At 39.7% G+C, this 19,221-nt stretch overlaps 2 protein-coding genes across 2 annotated transcripts in view; one reads left to right on the top strand and one right to left on the bottom strand.

Annotated features, from left to right (window-relative positions):
• LOC131261487 (protein N-terminal asparagine amidohydrolase) overlaps nucleotides 1-19,221 on the top strand; it is a 92,770-nt gene that overhangs the window by 19,995 nt on the left and 53,554 nt on the right. The window lies entirely within an intron of this gene.
• LOC131264704 (pickpocket protein 28-like) lies at nucleotides 12,708-15,894 on the bottom strand. Its single transcript, XM_058266978.1, has 5 exons — nucleotides 15,791-15,894; nucleotides 15,449-15,724; nucleotides 14,918-15,365; nucleotides 12,990-13,522; nucleotides 12,708-12,912 (listed from the first exon to the last, which is right to left on the bottom strand). The coding sequence occupies exons 1-5, from the start codon at nucleotides 15,892-15,894 to the stop codon at nucleotides 12,708-12,710; spliced, it is 1,566 nt and encodes a 521-aa protein (XP_058122961.1).

The raw sequence follows: 19,221 nt of genomic DNA, 5'->3' as shown, positions 1-19,221 counted from the left end.
CATTTCATATGTTCTGTAGCAAACTCCAATCTAGCGACTTTTTGGTGAAGTTTGAGGGCAGAATCTTTCTTCATGGACTCTTTTACAATATCAGAACATGAATTCAAAGCTCGCAACACAGCATTTTTGTGCACATTCAACCAGAAATCGTTTTTTGTCCTACGGCAAGCTTTGGTTGAATTGAAAGCAACTTAAAAAATCCTCCGATTATCACGCGAGGAAAGATTTTGAAGACGATCAGGAGACTTCTGAAGCCCATATTAACTGGAATCTATTACATAATCGTTAATGACGTTTGTGGATCTATTTATTAGCACACCAATCTCATGATTTGACTTGCCATTAAAGCGATAAGCATCAATTTGCCTTTTTTCTCGTTCCTAGAGTTGTTGTCCGCTTCCAATGTTCAAATTAAATTACAAATTAAAGTAAGAGAACTTAAAAATTACTTTTGGCAACTGATGACGTGGCTAGGAACTGGGTTGCTTTGTTAATTTGAATGATTTTTGAAGTGAGGCTATCATTATTGGACACTCCATTTTTTAAATTTTTGACCAAAATGTTATAATTAAATTCTGATAAATTAGAAGTGAAACACATTTATTTTAGATCAAGAAATATGTTTCTGTCGTTTATTTTACCTTGCGATCATTTAAAATAGCATATGAATGAAAAAACTGGGTGAGGCTATCATTTTGGGACGCAGTGTACTTGGAAGTAAATGTAGATCCTTGGGGTGCCCATGGCGCAGCGGTAGCGCAAGGAAACAAAACGCCACAGGCGTAGGATCGAATCTCGAATCTGGCACCCTCCGGTATTACGAACGGCTGACCACCGATCTATAATATACCGTCTTTCGGTCACCGAAAACTCTTTTCGGAGAGAGGCCTTGTCCCACTTGGGGATGTCGTGCCATATAAAAAAATGTAGATCCTGAAAGAGATAATCGTAAACGAATGTTCATGTTATACTGTTCGTATTTCCTACCAATTTCAGTTGTCAAAAATGTTGCCCAGCGTTCAAAGAAGCCTAGATTATTCAATTTATTCCAATCGGACTTGCTTTGCGTGACTTACACGTCATATTGTATCGATGTGCAGGACGGAAGGCAGTTGAATCTTCTCGATATTTTTGCTACAAATGTCTCTGTGTAATTAAAATGCAAAGATGGTGTAGGATGGTCTAAAGTAGTAGAGTTGACCAGAACGTTTTCTGCATGAGTCATACAATCGGAAAACAAAATAATGGCTATTTTCGAGAATTACAAACTAATGCTATACTATGAAAATTATAATAATCTTTACCCTTTTAAACACCTGTTCAAATGCTGTCTTTGCTGTCCAAAAATTGGAATCGATGCCAAAACGGATGAAGGCAGTATTGGGTTCTAAAGAAAGCCATACAAAATACGAACTAAATGTGTTTTTTTTTAATTTGATCCCAATTTGGTCCTTAGATTGTGGCGTACAATCCCAATTTTGTGAGGGTCCGCGACAGCCGAGCGGTAGCATTGGTTAGAAAAATCGGCCCATGAGCGCCGGGGCTCACCATCTCGACGGTGTTGGTTCTAATCTCAATCGAGACCGCGGACCCTCCTCGAGATACGCGTATAAGATTACTGACTATCCACGTATAGAGATAGGGTAAAAGTCTCGTAAGCCCTTAACCGGCATCCAAGATCAACAAGGCCTTACGCTAAGAAGAAGTGACGTACGTAGAGCTGTACGCCAATTTTTGCGATGATGAAATAAAATGAAATAGTTATTCAGTTCGATCGCTATCTACGATGCTATGCGAAAAACGACAAAGACGAAAAACAGATACATACTAAAAAGTAAAATACATACGTCACTTAACGAAAAAGTAAAAGTAAAAGTCACTTAACATGCATTAGTTTTTAGTTTTTAGTTCGTTTGAGGGATAAACAAAAGTTTTTTTCATCACAAACTTTAAGGGTGAAGAATCAAATCATAACCATTTTGAGCTAGGCCATGCAACATAACCATGTCATTAAAATAAGAATGCTTATTAGAATGCTATTTTTTATAGTATAAAATTAAAGAGAATAAGTTTTTTTCCAATTTTTCAACTTAACATTCGGATGTTTTTATCAACTATGAAGTTTGATGAAAGCAAGGATGCAAAATCTTTCTCATTTTTCAATCAGAGTGTCTGCGATACTCTCTATCCAGCCAGTAGCTGGTTTGTTTTAGTTCTACTTTTTTATTTTCTTTCTCTGTCTATACGAAATTCTTAAGCGTAGATCCAAAAATTACTGTTAAGCATGAAAACGATCGTAAAATCCTCTCAATCAATCAATTGAATTTTTCACATCCGTCGAAATCCACCCGTTTCTACTACTTGGCATACCACTCAAGCTCGTTTTCAGCCGACATTGGATCGGTGTTCATTTTTCACCCGGGCGTCCGTCGCCTTTTCCAACCACCCAAGCGGAAGCTTGGTCTGTCTTTCGTCCGAAACAATAGAGGAAAAAAAAAACGACGCGAATCTTGGCCAGCGCCGGAAGCCATCTGGATCCACGGAATGCGTTGATTTGAATTCCGGTGCATCGATTGGCGGCGTCTCGCTCGGGCCTTCCTTTTGGGGCCGTTCGACCTTCTCGTACTACGCGTCTCTAATGCGAGGACTCATTTTCCGAATTTAATTTTCCGATCTGACATGCTTTCAATCAGTGGGCGCTTGATTGAGAGTGAAGGAAGGCTGCCTTTTTGCCGAACGAAAAGGTACAAACCGGGGAACAATTTAGCATTCGTCATCTTATACCGCAAAGAAACGACATTATTTCACCGCAACCGAACAGCGCGTCGGAATGGAAAATACGGGCGAAGGCGTGAACTCGATTTGCGGGTCGATAATTCACGCCCGATTGACGAATCGAATTACGTCAGGGTGACAATTTTTCTTCCGCCGTGACACTTTCCCGAAAAGAAAAGGTTTATCTTTTCGCTTTTCAAACCTCCGGGGTGTCGCTATTTTTTATTCTTTTTCAGCACACCACCAACAGTTGAAGAAAAAAGTTTTGTGCCGTTGATTTGCATTTATTCTTTCGATTCTTTGAGCTCCATACATTAATCTCCAGCATTTACTACGTGACTGGGAAATAAGTAAAGTGTTTTGAAACAGTGTTTCAAAGTGTTTTGAGCAATAAAAACGACGTTCAAAAGCTTTTTTTTGATGTGAGGTTTGTGTATCAACTATGGGAAAAATATACATCCACTATTTAATTTGGATTCACAAAACTGTCTTTAATACACCTTTTCTAAATCTTGCCTCAAACAAAATGACTAACGAAACACATCGCAAAAGAACACAAATGCCCGCAACGCATGCCTTTTGATAAAACTGACCACTGGTTTACCACTTCCTCGGCGAACAAAGTTATTCGCCCTTCAATCCCTGGCGAGTTGACAGAAAATGTCATCTTATATTAACGTTACTAGCACGTCCGAACGATAATAATAATCTAATAGCTAATGGGACATTCGGGGGAGGCATGGGGTCGCATCCTCGCAATGACCGTCTGGCAGTTTTCTTTAGCTACGTGAGCCACCAGCATCCCTTTGCACCTTCAGTCTTTCTCTCGGTTTCTTCAAACACCACAAGAACAACTATGCAGTCGCCGGATGGATGAAGTCGGTTTCCTTGGGCGTAAAGGGGACGCATACGAAGCGAACTATTTTTCCCCAGGTTCGTTTTATTAGTGACAGAAAAAAAGCTGCCAGTCAAACTGGTGCATGTCCTTTGGGGTAAAGAAAATCCTTGCCGGTTGCTGATGAGCATTTGAAGGCGGAAAAGAGTCGCTATATGCAAGTGGAACCTTTTGTGCGTTAGTTTTACTCCACGTGTCACGTGTCTTGGGCAATCGTCGTCCTGCTACAGTTTAGTTTCGCTTTATATCTGTAAACATCCATCTCGGCGGGCACGATGGGCAAAGAAATATCATACCAAGAGCCGGCAACCTCCACTTTCCCAAAACTAAAACCAGTATGACGGTGGGACGGTGTTGTGTTATCACGTGGAAAGTTCAAAGCTACATCCTACGAGAAGGGGACGCGACTGCCGCATCACACCACCACACGGGTAGCAAAGGTGCATGGAAGCGGGGTGAGGGGGGGAGTTTTCATTCACCGACCTTTTGGCATCGACAGTTTTCTTGAGAAAATTTCGCTGCGACAAAGCGAACAACGCGTACCGTCAGGGGAAAATCGTTACAATTTATTACGTACTTGGAATTCATGGCGGATTACACAAAGCAAACGCACACAGGACGAAGCAGGAACTGCGACATATGTTTAATGGAGCTCTTTTAGCGCCAAGGGTTCGTACCTTTTCTTTCGGATTTTCTATACTTCGCCCCCCCGCGCAATGTAACGATAGTTTCCACCCGGTCGTGGACACGTGGGGAATTTGCACGTTTTCCATTCGCCTTCCGGTGGGAGAAGTACGCTTAAAGAGGACGGCACTTTCTACCTCCTCACAGGATGGCGCATTCGAAAGAGATGTGATTAAATAAATATTTACCGGGTCGGATTCCTCCGTTTGCTAACGCGACGGAAAGGAGCACTTGCGCGAAAGACCTGTCCTTGGCTTCGGTGGGGATAATAGTTTTAGTAAGATGTTGCGAGCACCTTCAGGCAAATGTACCTTTTTTCTAACAAAAGACACGTTTCAAGAGTTGCTTTTGTCGCAGAAATTACCTCGCGGGATTTAAGCATATAATTTCACTTCGCTCGCTTTCTTAATTTTTGAAAGCTTCCGGCTTAGCTTCTATTCGTCTGGATGGATAAACCTTTTTCAGCGAATCTATCTTTTATTTAGAAGTGTATTTTGATTTGATTGAGAGTAGGACTTATTCAATTTTGAAACTGATCTCAATTGTCCTAATCCATTTAAACCACAACTGAAAACATGAACCTTTATTCAGCTGGTATTAGTGATTTTTATTTATACAAAACTTCATTATGGTGTAAATTAATCAATTAGTAACATTGCACTGGGCCAAATGTTTAATTCTTATAATAAGTGAAAATCTATTTTAACTTTATTGAAATCAAAATTTTCAAATTCATTTGTTTGAGTTTACATTTTTTTGTATGAGTTTAAGTAATTTATAATCATATTAAAGAGAACTGTTAAGCAGGGTTCTCAACAAAAATGTTTGTTAAAACTGTTAAAATCTTGGTTCACCTTTTGAACTCCTCGAAACTTCTGCAAAACAAAGGGGGGAAAATGCAGTCGAACGAACAATCGGGGTCTTCTTTATTTTGGAAAGCTTTGCTACTTATCGACCTTCTTTTGTTCAGGAATTGAAAAAAGCCCTTATCTGGCAAGACGGGAAATCAAAAGTTTGGCAGAAATAGCTGATACGTCTTTTGAACAAGAAATGGGTTGCAGCAGTAGCAGAGAAGGTGTGTTTGAAACAATCACCGTTGGTGAAGAAGTCCAGTCATCAATGTGACGGGTATTACCAGTAACAAGCAGCAACGAAATTAAAGCTATGTGCTGGACTACAGTACATCATGGAGGTTGTTTCATGTGACGAGATTATCGAGTTTCTGCTTATGTTGATGTTTTTTAAACTTCGTTTCGTTCGTACACAATTGGAAGAAAGTGTCCGTCAATGAATAATCTGAATAATCTGGCATCTAAATACTCTTGAGATACCGTAAAGGATTGTTTTGTTTATTGCGACAAACTGGATTTATTTTTATCCAAATTAAGTTTTCTTTTGTTTAGAAAATTCGATAACAGTTTGAGTTAAACTAAAACTATATTGGTTAGAAACATGTTAAACTGTGTAGATTTTCGAATATGTTGAATTGAATGCTACATTGTTCTATTAATGTTTATTTTTTATTGTATTTAAACCTAAAGAGTTTAATGATAAAATAAAGTGATCAAAATAATAAAATAAGCTGTTCTGTTACTGTAATAATTACGAAGCATTATTCAATGCTTTAATCTCATGAAATAAATGTCTCTACTGCTGTTTTCAGACGTGTTTTGATTAACATTACCAAATATTTATTTTTATGTAAGTCTTACCCTGTACAAAGCCTGGAACTACGAGATTCTGGGAATTTTCTCTCTTGCAATTTCTCAGCTACACGCTAACGGTTTATTCTGGTTCGGTGATATGAAAAATCCATTTCCGCTTTCCGGATATGGAAGGATGTGGACTAAAGATTTAGCATATGATTGCGGGGTGTTCTTCTCAGAGTCTGCTTTGCAATGTGACTTTCCCCTTGCGTTCTCGTTCTAATGTGCTGATGATGATTGCATTTTAATACGACATATGCTTACCAGAATACCGTTTCACAGCATCCAAAATTCCTTGGCCGAATCGTTTGGATAGAAACGAGTACGTTACAGAAACGTGGCAGAAAAAATTAAGGAAAAAGCTATTTAAGCACGATTCACCATAAAGCATTTAATGTTAGGTAATTTTGGGCAGTTGTGTCATAAATTCGGAACAATTTACGGTTTAGCGATTGTAGTTGCTACATTCACATTATCCATAACCTTTGAATGTGGTTGTGAAAATAATTCCGCTATTTTGTAACATTTACGTTACCTTTGATAGAAATATCAAAACGATTTGGTAGGAGCTTGGGAAATTTCGTTTCAATGTTGAACAATTTTTAAATTTAACTGAAATTGGGCTAACATAATAGTTTGTCTTGTCTTCGAGGTTGCGAGAGTTTTTGATACTGAGGAAAGTCTGCTTATGGATGTTCTCAAACATTGTCTTCTTTCTTTTGCTAACTCCGCCGTAGTGCCTTCAGCTTTCAACATCATTTATCTCGTCGTTCAAGATAGATGCCAAAATAAGACTGAATTAAAATGACATAAATCGTGCTGAGCCCTAAATGATCCGTGAAATGCGTGACAGCCGGCTCGAGTGGAACCAATTGGTTGGTAAATCTGACGCATATTTTGCTCGCTTTAATCCGATGATTTTGTTCGATCTATGGGCAAGTGAAAAGATGGAACTGAAAAAAGATTCTTTTCCTCTCATCGTATGTTTGTATCAATTTAACACAAAATAAGTAAAGAAAAAGTTAACGTCCTTGACTAAACATACGTACCATGCAATCTTTCAGATCAATTGAGTTTGTAGCTGGATTTTTGACCAGTTCATCGGGATGAAATCCAATGAAAACTCAAAATTCGACCACCAATTGAATTAGTCTGGTGCGGTATTTAATGATATATTAAACCATTACCTCAAAGTTGGCCTCACTTGCGTCAGGTAGCAAAGCCGGGCGTGCGTTTGCTGCCACTAATTTACCACCATAATGATGCGATGATGCGCGACACGTTGTGCGAGAAGTCGCCTAAACCGCCCAGTGTGGAAACCCAATTTCGTTAATTGATTTATCACTCTGCCTCCCAACCACCACGTTTGGGTGTGTCAATCGCTCGACGAAGTGAGGTGGAGTAGGAACCATATTCATCGCAGATGCTCCTGGGACCGCCAAAAGCGTGAGTTTTCAAAGCATCGACAGTTCACGAACACGAAACATTAAAAAGCGCCACGCGCACGCCAAGATCCACGCCCTAATCATCGACGGTGGGGCCGACGGTGAGGTCGATCGTACGTAAAATTTGTAATTAAATTAAGAATACCAGACTACGTTCATCACCTCATCCGAACACGCGGGTGGATTCTGCGTTTTCGCCAACAGTCTCTTGTGAAACTGGCAAGCGCTAAAAGCAAAAGCGAATAAATATCAATTATATGGCAAGCTTCGAGCACGGGGCACACTGCCAATTTATCGATGCTGTCGATAAGCGTATCGAAATTTCTAGCCATCCCACCGCCAATCACCTACTCGTAGCATTCTGGCTCGCCGACAGACAAGGAAGTATGGAAATGGAACGCTTGGCTATGGGAAACGCGAACATGGAGTGTTTACTAATTTACCGAACAGCTACCCTAAGAGTAGACCGATCTGGAACCGAGTCGTAAATATGTGTTGAGCTCCATGCCTGAACTGTGAGATACCGGTTGGTACTTACCCCGTACTTTATTTTACGGTTAATCCACGCAATTTTCCAATTTCTCCGGAGCAAATTGCAGATAAATGATTACTTTTGTACCTCGTATATTTGTGCCCATGTCAACATTACATTTAAAAAACAGAGAACTCACAAAGTGTGATACATTGTATAAATTTATTTTAATTTATGAACATTATTTGTATGAAAAGTGGGGTGTTTTTTTGGATGTTGAATAAAATTTTCTTTTATATAGTTAGTACCTTCCTATGCCATTTGATCGATTGCATATCCCCATGAACCAGAAAAAATAATTATTCATCAAATATTGATACATTTTGCCAATTATTCAATTACAAACAAAACAAAAGAGCATATGACTCTCGTGAAACATTAATTAGGAATCACATGTCCGACTGCTTCTTAGCCGTCGGGCAATTTGATTAATTAAAACCATTTTAAGTAACGAACGTATTGTATGCGACAAATATACTTTTCAAAAAAACTAATACAAAATCTGGCACTTTGACAAACGGGGGGAAAAATGCGCTGCTGTCAACAGGCATTGATTTTTTCACACCGATTTCGAACACCCTGAACGTTGCCGGAGTTGGAACCAATTTTACTTTTCCCATTGCCATCAGACGCCCGCACCAGGAGGACACGCTGTTCGGCCGCGCCGATAAACCGGGATTCAATAGGGCTGATAAATTATTCAGCACTTTCGCGTTTCCGTTTCCGTTATTCATGAGCCTGTCATTTTTCTGCCGCTGATTAATGAGCCTTTCCCGGTGGGCCTTTCGTTGGTAGTTTTCGGTGTCTGGGAATGAGCGTCCTCCAGGGGGGATTTCAGAAGCGCGGTGTGGAAGTTGGAGCCGCGCTCAAGGAAGACATTCCGAAGAGGAAATGTAGTGGGTTGGGGTTTTTTTTAATTTACTATTCCCAAGAGAAGACTCGCAAATGCTATAACACTGCACTTCATCTGTGTATCGTATTGTTATTTTGCAATGTTTTGTACTCAAGGAATGAGATCGTGGAATGTAAAATACATGTGTTGCAAAACTGATTTGTTTCTTTTCAACTAAAGAAATCATTTTATTATTATTCAAATAAAAAATGCTTTAAACTACAAGGAAACTTCTTTTTGTACGCATGAGAAAACAACTCCTGTCAAAAATACTATTCACATCATTGCTTGGATAAATTAAACATATACACATTTTAACATTATTTCTTGCAAAGAGCCACTCTAAATGTTTTGCCACTTGCTAGCTTAATTCTCTACGGCCGAAAGAGCTCATATTTCAATCCTTCCTTCCCTCTATCAATTCAATACGCCGTGCTATCAATCAAAACTCTTTAATTAACCAGCACAACGTACGACGCCGTGCCGGTTGACCGCAAGCTCAACGTGCGGCAAATTTGAGCTTCGCAAACTGGGCCAGGCGGCTCCGGTTTAGTTTGCTACGGTAGCCTAGACCTCGAGCCCCGAACTAACACAGAATATTTATGTAGCGCTGTTTCCGATGAAAGTTTTGCGATCGATCGAGAGCATGAAGTTCGTTAATCAAAAGTAAACATAATTATCGGAATTTGGAAACAAAACGGTTCTTACTGCCGTCGAAAGCAATCCTACTTTGGTAGGAGCGTTGATTTCATCGATCTTTGTGTACAGTATCGGGGTTTAGGGAAAATCAGAACTGGCACAAATTAGGCTCATTAATTTAATACAGCCAAACAGAGCAAATGCTCGCCAAGCACAACCAAGCTGTGGTCGACTGTACAGGGAGAACAAAGTAGGCGCTGTTCATGACCAACAGGAAACCAATATTTGGAATACTTCGGGAATAATTCGGTGAAAACACTAAAAGATAAATTGTGGTCCATCAACTGCACGTAAGAAAAACCAAAACAGATTATTTGAAATACTAGTGATTTTGTAAAGAAACGGCTCGCAACCATGTCTAAGATTAAGGAAATAGAATAGAATAGAAATATTATATTATAGTGATAAAAAGTGCTAAATATTGAAATAAAGGAGGTCATTTAACTCTTTTCAGTGAACAGATCAGCGCTTAATCTCACCATGATTAACAACACGGAAAAAACACATGTACAAGCGATACTCGGAGAAAAAGATACAGTAATACTATTTAACTTCTTATTTTACCATTTCAATAGTTTTGAGACAAATATTTTCTAGCAAAAATGTCTTCTTCTTTGACGGCACGGCATTGGAGTGTCCTCGCGATATTAGCATTACCAAACGTAAAAAAAATCGTACAGATTGAACTACTTACCCAAGAATAATTTACATTCGCCGAATTTAAGAACATACTTTTCCCTTATTTCTTTAAAAAAAGCGCAATGTTCTCAACTTAACAAGTGTTCAATCATCCTTCTATATCGCATTTAAACAACGTGCAAAATCAGGACCGTTCAACACCATTCCTTAGAGAACGTTTGTTGATACCCGTTAAATTTTCCAGTGCGTGTCGTTCCAAAACTTAAATGCTACTTTCCACTTTCTTCTGCATCAAGAAGGGATTATATTTATTCAACCTTCATCCTCTGCAACGGTACTGGAGACCACCGCTTACGAACTAATTTTGTATTCAAAACGGTCATCATACAACTTTGCTTCCGTAGTCAAAGCTCCACAGCAAATCCCTTGGCTTTCCCTACTCTCACATTCCGTTCCATTCCGATCGTTCGGTAGCATCCTCACCCCCCAGGGGTATCTTGACTTAATTTGTGCTCAGATTTTCCATTTGCACCAAAGATGCAGTGCAGCTTCATTTCCTGGGAATGCGAAATAATTCACGTCTCGTGGGAAAATGGAAATTTAGTTTTGAAAGAAAATGTTCTTGCGAACCGTGACTTTCCCAAGCAGAAAATCTTCAAATGCTTTGCGAATCGCCAAAGAGTCTAATAGTTTTTCATTTGCATCAAATAGAATACAATTTTGTTTGAGTGGAATGGATCAATTGAGGAATGAAATTTTTCAAAATCTTTGAACATATTTCTTTGTTTAACATTTTTATATTCTTCCAGAGTATTCTGTATTCTTCTGTCTATTCCACTAAACAAACAAATTAAATCATTAAATTTGGGATGGGCTCAATTGAATATATTTAAACATTCTCTTCTCATTTATGTCCTAAATGATCAGTTGTGTTGAGCTTTAATATTCATTTTTGACTCAATCGTAACCAATTTAAGCATTATTGCACTTTGCTACTCAACTATGTGCTAACAACTTTCTCGGTGTTTGATAGATTTACTACCCTCTCTCGCAAGGAATCCTTGTTCAGCATAAAGCTGAGAACTTTGCCCCAGAGGGGAGTACCATCGCGAAACGTGTGGGAAGATTGCCTTGAGCAGAAAATTACGGAACCGTGAGATTGGTAATAAATTACCTGAACACAATTAGCTCCCGCACGTGCATTATTCGTTCCATCCACAGAAAGTAGACGGGCTGGGAAGCGTTTGAAACCAATTTTCCTTGTACACCCGTGGGAATTAAAATTTGGTTTTATTTTTCTTTTCATAGAAGAACCGTGCCACGTACATAGAACCTTGTTACGAAGCGCATACTATAATTGATCACCACGGTAGTTTAAATTTCACTTTGGAATCCTTCTTTCAGGCAATTTTCGGTAACTAATAGCAGTTAAATATGAACAAATTCAACAAAAGAAGCAATAAATTTCAGTGATATAGAGACATTGTGCTCATAGTACATTATTTTATATTTTCGATTTTTGTCCAACGATTTAACCATTTTATCTTTCACTTCAAGAGAATAAATTTATTTGAATAATAAGTAATGTTTCATAAAAGAAATACCGTCAAAACCAACTGCATTGTCAAAATTGGTACTGCTAACTGAACGACCTTCATTTAACGTCTGTCTTTCACTGCGATAATATTGATTCTGAAGAAGTAAGACGATCAATGTCCACAGAAATACTTTGAAGGAGGCGCCTGGTCTCTCACACCAGGAGCATTTTGTAGCATGCTGAGCTGTTTATTATTGGTAGTAATTATTTTTTCATATGTTTAATACATTTATCATTTTGTTTTATCTGTTTGTATATAAATGAAGTCAAACGCATTTAACTAAAAAACCGCTTGTAGAAATAATTTAAAAAAGGGTTTATGAGTGTTGTCTCTTTTGGCATGTAATTTGGCTTAATCTAACAACGTAAGAAAAAATTTAGTTCGGGTACTAGTGATCTTTTGAATTTTTCAAAACATTTTCGTTTCAACTCGATTTGTGATTCGTGTGTTTGATAGGTAATCTGATTTTTTCAGTGTTCTATAATTTTTATCGGGTTGTTTTAGCATATAATAAAACATTTGTGCGCTTAAAACTTGGAAGACGCCAAGTGGAATCCTTTTTGAAGTTTTTTGTTTTCATTTTTTCGAACATCTGAGGGAAAAAGATGTTTTCCATTTATATTGATTACAGCCCGTGTACCCTATTCTACAGAGTAAACCTATGAGTTTGTGAGAGTAAACTGGGAGGAATCATTTTTAGGAAAAAATGGGTCACCTCCTGGTTCAATTGGTAAACGACGGTGTTTCACAGAAATTCAAAGTCCCTGTCCATGGCGCATGGTTATAATCTTTCTTAAAACTGTATGAACGTGACTCTCTAGTAATATAAAATTGTCTATCAGTTAAAACTTTTGGTTACGGCAAGATAAAGGACGAACAGCGATGTAGTATGCCAGTTCCACGATGCTCAAAAGACTGACGCCTATGAAAAGACCCAGTAATCCCCCACAGTTGGCCAAGAAGTCGACGAGTCCGTGCAACTCGGATCTTTGCGCCGGAATGAAGTGCGTATCCTGGAAGTAAATTTGCAGCACCGAGTAAACCGGGCTGAAGGGAAAATATATCGATAATTTCAACGTAGTATAAGTCCAATTCATAGATTCTTCAACCCATGTAAAACATACAGTTTCAAATTGGCTTGAAGTTCCTCCTCGGACATCAAAGATGAGCGGAAGTCCTTCTCCTCGTCGTTCGCGTTCTGCGTGATCTGCAAATCGTAACGCACCGAGGCACAGGACGGCAGACAGTCGCACAGCTGTAAGTAGTCTTCGGTAGTATTCTTCTTCTGCTTCCGGATAAATAAGAGTGCCCGTGCATTGGAGGGACAACGAGCCTCCGGTAGCGTGCACACTCGTGTTTCGTTCGTGTGAGGCATGGAGAAATGGACGCAGCCGCATTCCTTCTCGGTGTAATTGGTGAGGCACTCCAACTCACAGTTATCTTGGTTGTAACGGCGGAAGTATCGCAGGGGACGCTCATGTTCGAAGTAGCATTGGCGCTTGCTGGGACTGTACTTCGTCAGCTCCGGTGATGTCAACATGATGTTGGGCTTGACCGCAATCGTGAGAGAGTGCGATACAGGCAACCGAATGTGACGCTTAGCCAGGTCGGGATATGTGGTCGACTCGTGCAGGAGAACTTTATATCCTCGGCCACGCTGTCACCAGGAAAAAAGATGAAGTAAACCAAATAATAGAGGTCCTCAAGGTCCCTTACATTTGTCAGCTCAAATAACAGTTACTAGTTCATTTCAAGAGTTTTAAAATGACAACAATTGTGATCGTACAATTTAGCACGATAACCGCCATGGATATCATTTTTGATAGTCTGCTGTCATTAGTTCTAAAGAGTTTCTGCCCATAAATGCATGAAAATGCAAAATAAAAATTATAGTAATATTTAATGGGGGGGTCCGTGACAGCCGAACGGTAGCGCCCGTTAGAAAATCGGCCTATGAGCGCCGGGGCTCACCACCTCGACGGCGTGGGTTCGAATCCCAACCGAGACCGGACCCTCCCCTGTACGAGAGGACTGACTATCCACGTACAACAGGGAAACAACTCTCGTAAGCCCTTAGCGGGCAGGCATGACCAAGAGGTCGTTACGCCAAGAAGAAGAAGTAATATTTAATATCAATTCTTTGGAAATCTAAGTTATTGGTTAGCCTTCAAATCGTTGGTTTCAAAAATGTTATAAAAGATTTTTATTAAAACAGATTGTATTAAAAAATGTGTTCTAAAAACGCTTGGCAGTCAACGTCTTAACAGGTTTACTGGAACGTTGTTTAACACGTTGACTGCCATGGCTATCATTTTTGATAGCCAGCTGTCATTAGTTCTAAAAAGTTTTCGTCCGATAAATACATGAAAATGTAATTTAAAAATTATAGTAATATTTAATATCAATTCTCTGGGAAGCCAAGTTTTTGTTCAGACTTCAAAAATCGTCGGTTTAATGAATGTTATAAACAAATTTGATTAAAAAAGATTGTTCTAAAAAAGTGTACTAAAAAGGCTTGGCAGTCAACGTGTTAAGTATATATTTTTTGCACATTCAATTTTGTCAATATTTGGCTATCAAATTTATTAAACGAACGGTTTCCGATTATTATTTTTGTTTTCTTATGTGGCCAATATTCCAAAGTGGAGCAAGGCCTCGTTCCGAAGAGAGTTTCTGTGACCAAAAGACGAAATATTATAGATCGGTGGTCAGCCGTTCGTAATATTTGAGGGTGCTAAACTCGCGCTACCGCTGCTGTGCACTCTGAAAGTAATTATGATAGCCTACTACTAAATGAGTCCACTTCTACATTATTTCAAAAACGGATTAATGAACCACTTTCGAACACGTTCACCGTATTCCTTAATCCTTAACATCCAGAGAAGCAGTTTGGGTTTTCTGTGCGGACGTTTATGCGCTCATACTTTGAAAATCATTTTTGAAACATAACTTAAACAAAAATCCAAATAATATTGGTTTATTGTCAAATATTCTTTAAAAACATCTACTACTAGCAGTAGTAGTACCAACTAGCACGACCGTCTGAACTTACCACACACGAGGTATCGATTTTCAGTGGAAAGTGTACCATATTAAATCCAATGGCTGCGTCCAACCCAGACCCAGCTACACGCAACAGCTCCGTTGGACGCACCGTGTCCACCTGATCCTCGCCCTTCATCCCCTTGCCATCTTCGTCCCAGCGTTCCAAATGCTTGTACTCCCCATGCAGGACATCGTCGCGGAACATCTCGTTCTGTGAAACCATGTTGAATGAGTAGCAAACACCTTCGTCGGTCAAGGACACCTGCATGTAGTTCGTGCATTTGTTGTCGCTCGTAGAGCCGCATAAGGTTAACACGTTCCTTCGATCAAGTGATACATTTTTCAGAAACTCCACCAATGCAGGCTCGTGAATATGATTCAAATTAAAAATGAAGTTCTTGCTGTTCTTGTAAATTCCCGAACAATGATGGATGATAGCTTTAACTTTCCCAATACTGAAGAGAAACAGGTTTGGTAAAGAGATAGGCAATGTTTAACGATTGTTCCTTTGTGATGAGATTGTAGAAAGCTCACGCACTTTTCATCCGTAACATTGGTTGAAAATTTTGAATTATTTTTATCTCGGTACCAGTCTCCGAAAAGGGTCTTGAAGTTCGCCGTAAAGTTGAAGCGCTCTTTTGACACCTTAATTTCGGGGCAGATAGTTACGGCCGGAAAAGTCAAGTCCCAGACGGGCGTTGGCACCTCCGATAGCGTCACAATAACCGGGGTTCGGTCCCATTTGTTGTATGCCTGCTGTATCATGATTCCACATCCGACGAGGGATAGTACGAATACAGCAAGCCACGCAATTCTATGACCAACACAAGAAAAACAAGTTTTAGTGTATAGTTAAGCAAAAGGCTTTTCTTGGACTCACTTTACCAAAACACTTCTTTCACTTCCCACAAAAAAACGCACTCCATGGATGGAACTTCCGGAACAATATTCTTCAAATAATTCACTGACCCGTTTGGAATCCATGTTCAGATCTGTAACAACACACTTTATTCAGACGGAGTGTCCGTTCCTACTGCATGAAGCCAACTAATATGCTTTTGACTTTCGCTGGTTTATCCAAATGTGTATCGGTAATGTTCGTGATCGATGGTCAGCTCTCCTGAGGTGTGGTATGTCTACCGAACTCACCATGCAACTGAAATTCCCAACGTGTCATAAATGGGAGCATATTGTTCATCAGTGTCTACTTTGCCAAACACTTTGTTTGCTTGGAGCAGTAGTTTGTTAAATACTAACAATTATTTTTTTAAATACTTAAATACTTAAACGATATTTTAAAAAAATATTTAATTTTCTTTAAACAGAATTCACATTTTATAGTTTGACACATTTTGCTTCGCTATCTAAATGCTTTATGCCAGGAGTCAGCAAAGTCCGGCCCATAAGAAAATTTTAGTGCTTCGTACAAAAAACCCATCTCAATTTTTATCAGATTTGTTAAAGATGTCAGGTTTGTTTCTTCCAAAAACTAAAGATTAAAATTGTTGGACAAGGTGTTATTGTTATATCTTAAAAAAATAAATCAAAATTCAAAGAAAACCAGTACGCAGTTGTATAAAACAGCTTAACGATAAAATTTCAAATATGTTATCTTTTGTCACTTTTTATGTAGCTTTACTATGTAGAAAGTTGATACTCCATTCAAAAGGGTTCTACTTTGTTTAAAGTTTACAAACATTAACGCATCGTTTAAGGTATTCGGCAAGCGCTTTCTGTTTTATTTAAATCATCTGGCCGTTTTTAGGAATTGTTTGCCAACCTCAGCTTTATGTTTATAAGATTCAGACACGTTGCCTTGCCGATGACCGAAAAATTGGGTGACAGGCAATTTGGCACTGGTCACGAAACTCATAAAGTAACATAGTTTTTTTTTTATGTGGCTTTTTTAACATCCCCTAGTCGGACAAGGGCTCTATCCGAAGAGAGTCTCTGTTACCGAAAGACTGTATCTTATACATCGGTGGTCAGCCGTTCGTAATACCGAAGGGTGCCAGACTCGAGATTCGATACCCTATGGCGTGGTATTTCCTCGCACCTATGGCGTGGTGTTTCCTCGCGCTACCGCTGCGCCATGGGCACCCCCCACTAACATAGTAGAGGGCTATAACAGTTAGAAAAAATAAGGCTTAAAGAAGCTTAGTCTATTTGTGATTGGATAACAAACAAATCTTAGTTTTTGTTTTATAACCAAATTTAATCAAAACTGATTGTACTAAAATATGATCTAAAATCGTTAGCCAAGTAAACCCCTGGTCATACGCAAGGTCATGTGTTTGCGTTTTTTCCTGTGGGTGAGATAGGGACTGTCACCGGCGAAAGCATACGTACCGTTTTCTGTACAAAATCAAACGAATTTGATTCTTGCCACAGACTCTTACGTGTATCAGTGATAAATATTGTTTGTAGTAGACTAGGTAGAACGGCCCGGTTACACGACCCAGTTACAGGACCCAGTTACAGGACCCGGTTACAGTGTCCGTTTACAGGATCCGGTTACAGGGCTAGGTAAAACGGCCAAGTTACAGGGCCCGGTTACAGTGCCCGTTTACAGGGCTTGGTAACAGAGCTCGGTAACAGGATTCGTTTACAAGGTCAGGTTACAGTGCCCGTTTACAGAGCCCGTTTACAGGACCTGTTTACAGGACCCGTTTACAGGACCCGTTTACAGGGCCCGTTTACAGGGCCTAACCTTATGGATGTAGTTTTATTATTAATTTTATTCTGCGATGGTTATTTCCATCATGTTGGAGCACCACCTTTCCCAAGAGTAATTGCAATGTTCGAAAAAATTATTTCCATATTTACGAAAACGTTTCATTTCCATCCTATTACAAACTTTAAATGAAACTGCTTGCAGGGCCCGTTGACAGGTCCCGGTTACAGGGCCCGGTAGCACGGCCCGGTGACAGTGCCCGTTTACAGGACCCGTTCACGTGGACCGGTAACAGGGCTCGTTTACAGGGCCCGATTACATTGCCCATTTACAGAACTCGTTTGGCCATGGCCCGGTGACACGGCCCGTTAACAGGACCCGCCTACGTGGCCTGGTAACACGGGCAATTTACAGGACCCCGTTACACGGCTCGGTAACACGGCCCGTTTACAGGGCCCGGTAAAAGGCCCGTTTACTGGGCCCAACCTTATGGATGTAGTTTTATTGTTGATTTTATTCTGCGTTGGTTATTTTCATCACGTTGGAGCACCACCTTTCCCAAGAGTAACTGCAATGTTCGAAAAAATTGTCCCCCAAATCAAAAAGTTTCATTTTCTTCCTATTACTAACTTTGAATGAAACTGTGTAGCAGATTTCCGCTTTGCTTTGTTTTATTTTCTAGCAAAGTAACCATCGATCATCAAAGTAACCATCGATTACCAAAAAATCGTTAAACAGCGCGTGCAACCAATCAGAGCGCATGGAAAATTTCCCCTTCCATCGTGCATCCTTGGTATCCTTAGCAACAGTATAGCGTTATAGGGGAGGCTGACGCGTTAGCACAGTGCATCTCGCTTTCGCTCTCGCTTCGCTCGTTCAACGGTACTATCGCTCAATCGTGCTATCTAATGGAACCACTCAGTTACTGGAGTTTGTATACGGGACTAGGTAAAACGGCCCGGTTACACGGCCCAGTTACAGGACCCGTTTACATGGCCTGGTAACACGGCCCGTTTACAGGGCCCGGTAATACGGCCAATTTACAGGTCCCGGCTAGCGGGCCAAACCTTATGGATGTAATTTTATTATTAATTTTATTCTGCGTTGGTTATTTTCATCACGTTGAAGCACCACTTTTCCCAAGAGTAAATGCAATGTTCGATTCGAAATTGTCCCCAAAATCACGAAAACGTTTCATTTCCTTTTGTATGCCCAGAGAAAACGGAAACTATATTAGTACGATTGTATACTCATATTCAGCATTTTCCGGCCTTTTATTTCAAAGTCCCATCAAAACACTAACAAGTTTCAGGTTTCATCTGACAAGTTGCGCTCTATAATGGCAACAACGCATCATCGATGGCATTTCATGGGGAACATTATCGTTCTATAAAGCCACATTCAATATCTAACATGTTTCAGCCCGAAAATGCTGATCAGCCGGAAAATGCTGTAAGCAGTATAGTCTAAAATTAAAGCATTATTTGCGGCTGAAAACTGTGCTCTTTTGAAAGATTAAAAACGCAAACGCATGACCTTGCGTAAAGCTGTGACCAGGGGTTGAATCAATCGAATTTTTATCGATAATGTTGAATGAATTTATGATGATATCCTGTCAAAAATTTTTCATATCCTGG

Source organism: Anopheles coustani, chromosome 3 (assembly GCF_943734705.1).
Source record: "Anopheles coustani chromosome 3, idAnoCousDA_361_x.2, whole genome shotgun sequence".
Taxonomy (NCBI): Eukaryota; Metazoa; Arthropoda; class Insecta; order Diptera; family Culicidae; genus Anopheles; species Anopheles coustani.
The sequence above is the reverse complement of the archived record's forward strand: the minus strand, read 5'-3'. Positions and strand labels throughout refer to the sequence as shown.

Excerpts from the sequence above, each read along its gene's own strand:
- LOC131264704 (XM_058266978.1), bottom strand. The coding sequence starts at position 15,894 with ATGGATTCCAAACGGGTCAGTGAATTATTTGAAGAATATTGTTCCGGA. Across the intron at positions 15,366-15,448 it reads ACCAATGTTACGGATGAAAA|TATTGGGAAAGTTAAAGCTA; the intron begins GTGCGTGAGCTT and ends GTTTCTCTTCAG. Across the intron at positions 12,913-12,989 it reads CTTCAAGCCAATTTGAAACT|CCCGGTTTACTCGGTGCTGC; the intron begins GTATGTTTTACA and ends TTTTCCCTTCAG.